At 38.5% G+C, this 4674-nt stretch overlaps 1 protein-coding gene across 1 annotated transcript; it reads left to right on the plus strand.

Annotated features, from left to right (window-relative positions):
• Positions 1-2065: 2065 nt before the first annotated feature.
• Positions 2066-4674, plus strand: LOC117396711 (natterin-3-like). The gene is made up of 3 exons (XM_059005517.1): positions 2066-2081; positions 2692-2815; positions 3432-4674. Exons 2-3 carry the CDS (start codon positions 2692-2694, stop codon positions 4520-4522), a joined length of 1215 nt encoding a protein of 404 aa, XP_058861500.1. The 5' UTR covers positions 2066-2081; the 3' UTR covers positions 4523-4674.

The following is a 4674-nucleotide window of genomic DNA, read 5'->3' on the forward strand; positions in this document are numbered from 1 at the left end:
ACAATTGAATGTGTCTTCCTGTGTTCCTGGTACACTGCAATGCCTAACCAAGTCCATTGGGACAGGTTCAGATTCATGGTGATCAGGTGAGATGCATTGTGGACAGCAGTCCTGAACTTAAACGTCCCTATAGATCATCTCTATAATGTCTGGAAATATGACTTTCAAGGTGAACTCCGGTATCCCTTTCCATATGCTTATTATGTATTGGATGAAGCTGGTCATTATGAGTCATAATTTCCAATATATACATGTGGCAAAGTGGTTAACAGTGTACAGGTGCAAAAGTAATGCAGTGCTTAATCAGGAGAGAAGACAGTGATAATCCAATTAGAAAGGCTTTTAATATTGTAATCCAGGTCTGGTGACCTCAAACAATAGTCCCTGGCAATACACAGCAATGTGTATTGCACTGTTATAAATAAAGGGTTTGCAGTCCCAAATAATAAACACAGTCCAGTTACACACACAATATACAAACACGGTCACCAGTCCTGGGTGCGTGCTGCAGTGCTCATGGTGCTAATACAGTTACTATCGTGACACAGGTGTAGTGATGTCTGGGTTAGTGCTGGCCTCTGGAGACAGCTCACAACGTGTTAACAGTCAACTAATAACAACAAGTAACAATTAGATACGAGACAAAACAAACAAAACACTCACGTGCGATATTTTTAACACAGGTCCTTCTGGGTCGTTTCCTTAACCATAAACAAAGGAACAGATCACTTCGCTCTATTTGTACCATCACGCATGACCCCTTGGTAAACGATTGCAGCTGCTCCTCCAATCCGCGGCTGCCACATTGTTTCCCTTCCGGGGTCGATGGGTTAGTGCACCGGAGTTCCACCCCCTTTCTAGATGACAGACTTCCTTTTAGCCCTGGAAATGAATTGTCAGGCCATCCGGTCCAGGGTACTCTGTTCCCTGTACTTAGTGCCGTCACAGGTGGGTAGATTTACCACCAAGAATCATTCTATTTCTGTCACAATACAGTATTCTCTTTCTTGTAATTATCCACAGGCCCAAACACTTTCTTAGGATCCAAATCAATGATCATTATAATTTCAGAATTTTTTCTAATGAGAACAAGTCCAACTGGCATACCATTCCTCTTGACTCAAACTCGTAGACTTGGTTTGAGTCAAACCTTGATTAACTTCTGCTGAAGATTAATCCCTGAAAACTCAACACTAGCCAATGAGAGAGTTAACCAGAATGGATGCTGTGTGGCAATGGACAACACAGCATGAGAAAGAATAAAAAAGACCCCAATAAACGCTGGAGCATGGGGATTATTTTGATCTGGGAAGGAAGAAAAAAATTGGATGCAAGCCCTGTACTGTAGGGCAGAAGCTCCCACAAGGGAGGCATGTTGTACGTATCACAGGACTCTCTTCTACCAGGCCAGGAAGTTACAACCCTGCTGATTCTACATCATGGCATCCTGCTCCCGGCAGCCTTTTGAGAAAAATAAATACAGAAGAATCAATACTATGCACGATACACCAATAGCAATAACACCTGAGGACATGTCAATAACCAAACAGCTGCTTCCCCTATTGACTGCCATGCTTTCAGTCAGTAGCATGGTTTGACCCAGAAGACACTGCTGGGCTGAAATGGCCAAGGAAGTAAAGCAGGAATATACTTCCTGGAAGGCAAGCCAAAGAAACGGAGAACTTCCTTTAACCTAGCGCAGTACCAGATATTTTAAAATGAAAATACAAGTTTGCTATTTTTAAAACTACACATTTTAAAACATATGCAGCTTATGGATGTGCAAAATGGCAAAGATATATAGATTTTTTTTGTTAGCAACAATTACGTTAATAGATTAGATTGATAACATTTCACCGAGTTGCAATATCTTAAAATGATATCAGCTATTAGACACAGAAGTGTTGATTGGGACAGTGGCCCTGTTGTTTCTTATTTCCTTGTATTCAGCAAAATCAACACCCGTTCCAATAGGGAATTTATGTTACAATGTCATAAGCTTTATGAGTGGCAATAAACATGGCCTATATAAACCCTTTTGAAGAGTTTCAAACTTAGCACTTGGAGTGGAGTAGTGCAAGGTAGAGTACTGTCGATTACTGCGTGCTAGCTCTGCTTATTTGAAAAACATACATAAAGATAATATAGCTAATTTGAGCGTGCAAGGTTTTGAGCGTGCAAGGTTTTGAGCGTGCAAGGTTTTTTCTGTGTAATATATTCTTTTGGGGGAAAAAATGTATTTCTTTTGAAAAAAATGTATTCTTTTGAATTTTTTTTTTTAATTATTTAAAAAAAATGTAATTACAATATACGGAAACACCATATGTTTATAGCTTGTCTAATGAAATTATTTGCTTCTTGTGTGAACATTGCAGATTTAAACTGGGTAATTTATCAGTGGAATATTCAAACTGACAGAATTAGTTATTGTAATTTTACAATTAAGGCATGCAATGCAATTTGTGTAGAGTTTTGTATTTTTACAGTGAAAAAGTGAATTATTATTTATCGGTAATCTGTAATTTTTACAAATTGAACTAATAAGCAAAATGTGTTTCCCATTAAATCACGTTCAATGAATTCTAGTTGTCTGCTTTACGTGACTCATATGAGTTGTACAATTTGACTCATGGAACAGAATGCATATGATTTCAAATCAACATCAAGACCTTTTTGTCACTTTCATTCTAGATGAAGCCAGTACTGTTGGTTGTCCTTGCTCTTACGCAGCTGAGTGTAAAATGTGTCCATCCATCATCAGCTCCACCCAATAGCTTGAAGGAAATTGTTGAGGAGGCAGCAAAAACGAAACCAGGTAAATGCTGTTTCTAAAAAGAAGAGGAGGGCTAGTGCAAATATCAGTAGTACCTTACTGAGTCTGAACCCAAATATCTATTTGTATTCATAATGAATATGGCTGAATATTCATTTTGATTATATTGAATATATTAAACATATTAAAACTGAGAGTCCTTACTGGGATGTGACTGGACATCTTATTTGCATAATGTATTTGGTTAATTGCTTTCTAATTTCCCAAGACTAAAGCTTAGTAAATCTCATACAATAGCTAGTCAAAAATGCAACTTTAATCAAGTATAAAGTGTCAGTCAATTGATCTGATAGCGGCTGATCTACATACCACCTCCTTGAAGGCAATTAAAAAGCGTCCTTTGTAATGCAAACCATCATCGCTATCTGTGCATAATTTCTTTGTTAATCTCTGTTTTCAACATATTCTTTATTATTAATTGTTGACAGATTTGTGTACGCCTTGGTATCCTTATACACGTGTATTTTATTGTGATTTTCTTTGCTTTGTATTGTACAGTGCTTTGAGATTTGTGTGAAAGACACTATATAAATAACATTTGATTTTGATTTGAAAATGTATTGACATGTTTCATTCTCCTGTCTGTTTCTTCTCTTAGGACCAATTCTCAACCCCAGTCTTGAGGGAATCGTGCCAACACTTGTCCTCAACTCTGCAGAAGAACATGGGGTTCTGGCTGAGCTTCTGGAGCAGAATTGGGAGAAGTCTCATTCTATATTTGGTGACAACATTAATCTGAAATGGGTTAGTTGGAACGGGACAATGCCTAATGGAGCAATGTCAATCTGGAACGGGTATGCTGAACGGGTAGACTATGTCTGTAAATTCAACTGTGAAGCTGGCTTTTACAACCCAAGTAAAGGCCCATACTGTCGGTATCCTTATGCTGATAAAGAGTATTATGCCCCTAATTTTGAGCTACTGGTCAATCAGGACCACTTTGAATTTGTAGAGTGGATTGATGGATCATATGGTTCTGTTCCAACAAATGCCATCAAAACCTGTTCAGGGGTTGGTATCTATGTAGGAAAGAATAAGTATGGCTTAGGAAAGGTAGCCACTCAGCATGAAGCTTTCTTCCTGCCATGGGAGGGTGACGAGTACTGGTACAAGAAATATCAAGTTCTTTCCATCAATAGAGAATCCTACAGCCAGCATATATCCCATGTTGAGTATGGAATAGACCAGATAGAGCTGTTCCACCACCCTCCTGAAACATTAAGATTGTCCTCTGTCACCAACAACGAATGTCAAACTGTGAAAAAGACAGTTAATATAGAAAAAACCACTGAAATGGAGACTAGCTGGGATATAGGCCGCTCAACTATGCTTGGCATAACTTCCGGTATCAGTACAAAAATTCCCCTGATCGGTTCTGCGTCTGTGGACTTCACAGCTGAGAAAACATTTCAGTTTTCTAAAGGCACTGCAATTGTAGAGTCCATTAGTCATTCAATCTCCCTTGAAATAAATATACCACCCAATCACTCATGTACAATGAGGATGGAAGGTAAAAAGATTACTGCCGATATTCCCTTCATAGCACGACTGAGCCGCACATACGTAAATGGAGATACTCACTGGACCACCGTTGCAGGAAAGTACAATGGTGTGCAGATAGGGGAGCTGAAAGCAGTGGTAGATCGATGCCAACCCATAGCTGATGCTGAACCATGTCCAAATGTTTAATCAGAAAGACAACTTTCACAACTTTGGAAACTTTAAATTGTTATTTACACAATCTTTGTACTTCTACAAACCTTGTACATGTAATTTCATTTTACTGATGTTTGAAAATGTACCAGTGGAATGCACATATTGAACACATAAATAAACTTAAT

The sequence above is a fragment of the Acipenser ruthenus genome, chromosome 31 (assembly GCF_902713425.1).
Source record: "Acipenser ruthenus chromosome 31, fAciRut3.2 maternal haplotype, whole genome shotgun sequence".
NCBI classification, from domain to species: Eukaryota; Metazoa; Chordata; class Actinopteri; order Acipenseriformes; family Acipenseridae; genus Acipenser; species Acipenser ruthenus.

What these genes read in the sequence shown, in the direction of transcription:
- LOC117396711 (XM_059005517.1), top strand. Translation starts at nt 2,692, where the DNA reads ATGAAGCCAGTACTGTTGGTTGTCCTTGCTCTTACGCAGCTGAGTGTA. An exon ending in GGCAGCAAAAACGAAACCAG is followed by an intron (nt 2,816 to 3,431) that starts GTAAATGCTGTT and finishes TTCTTCTCTTAG; the next exon opens with GACCAATTCTCAACCCCAGT.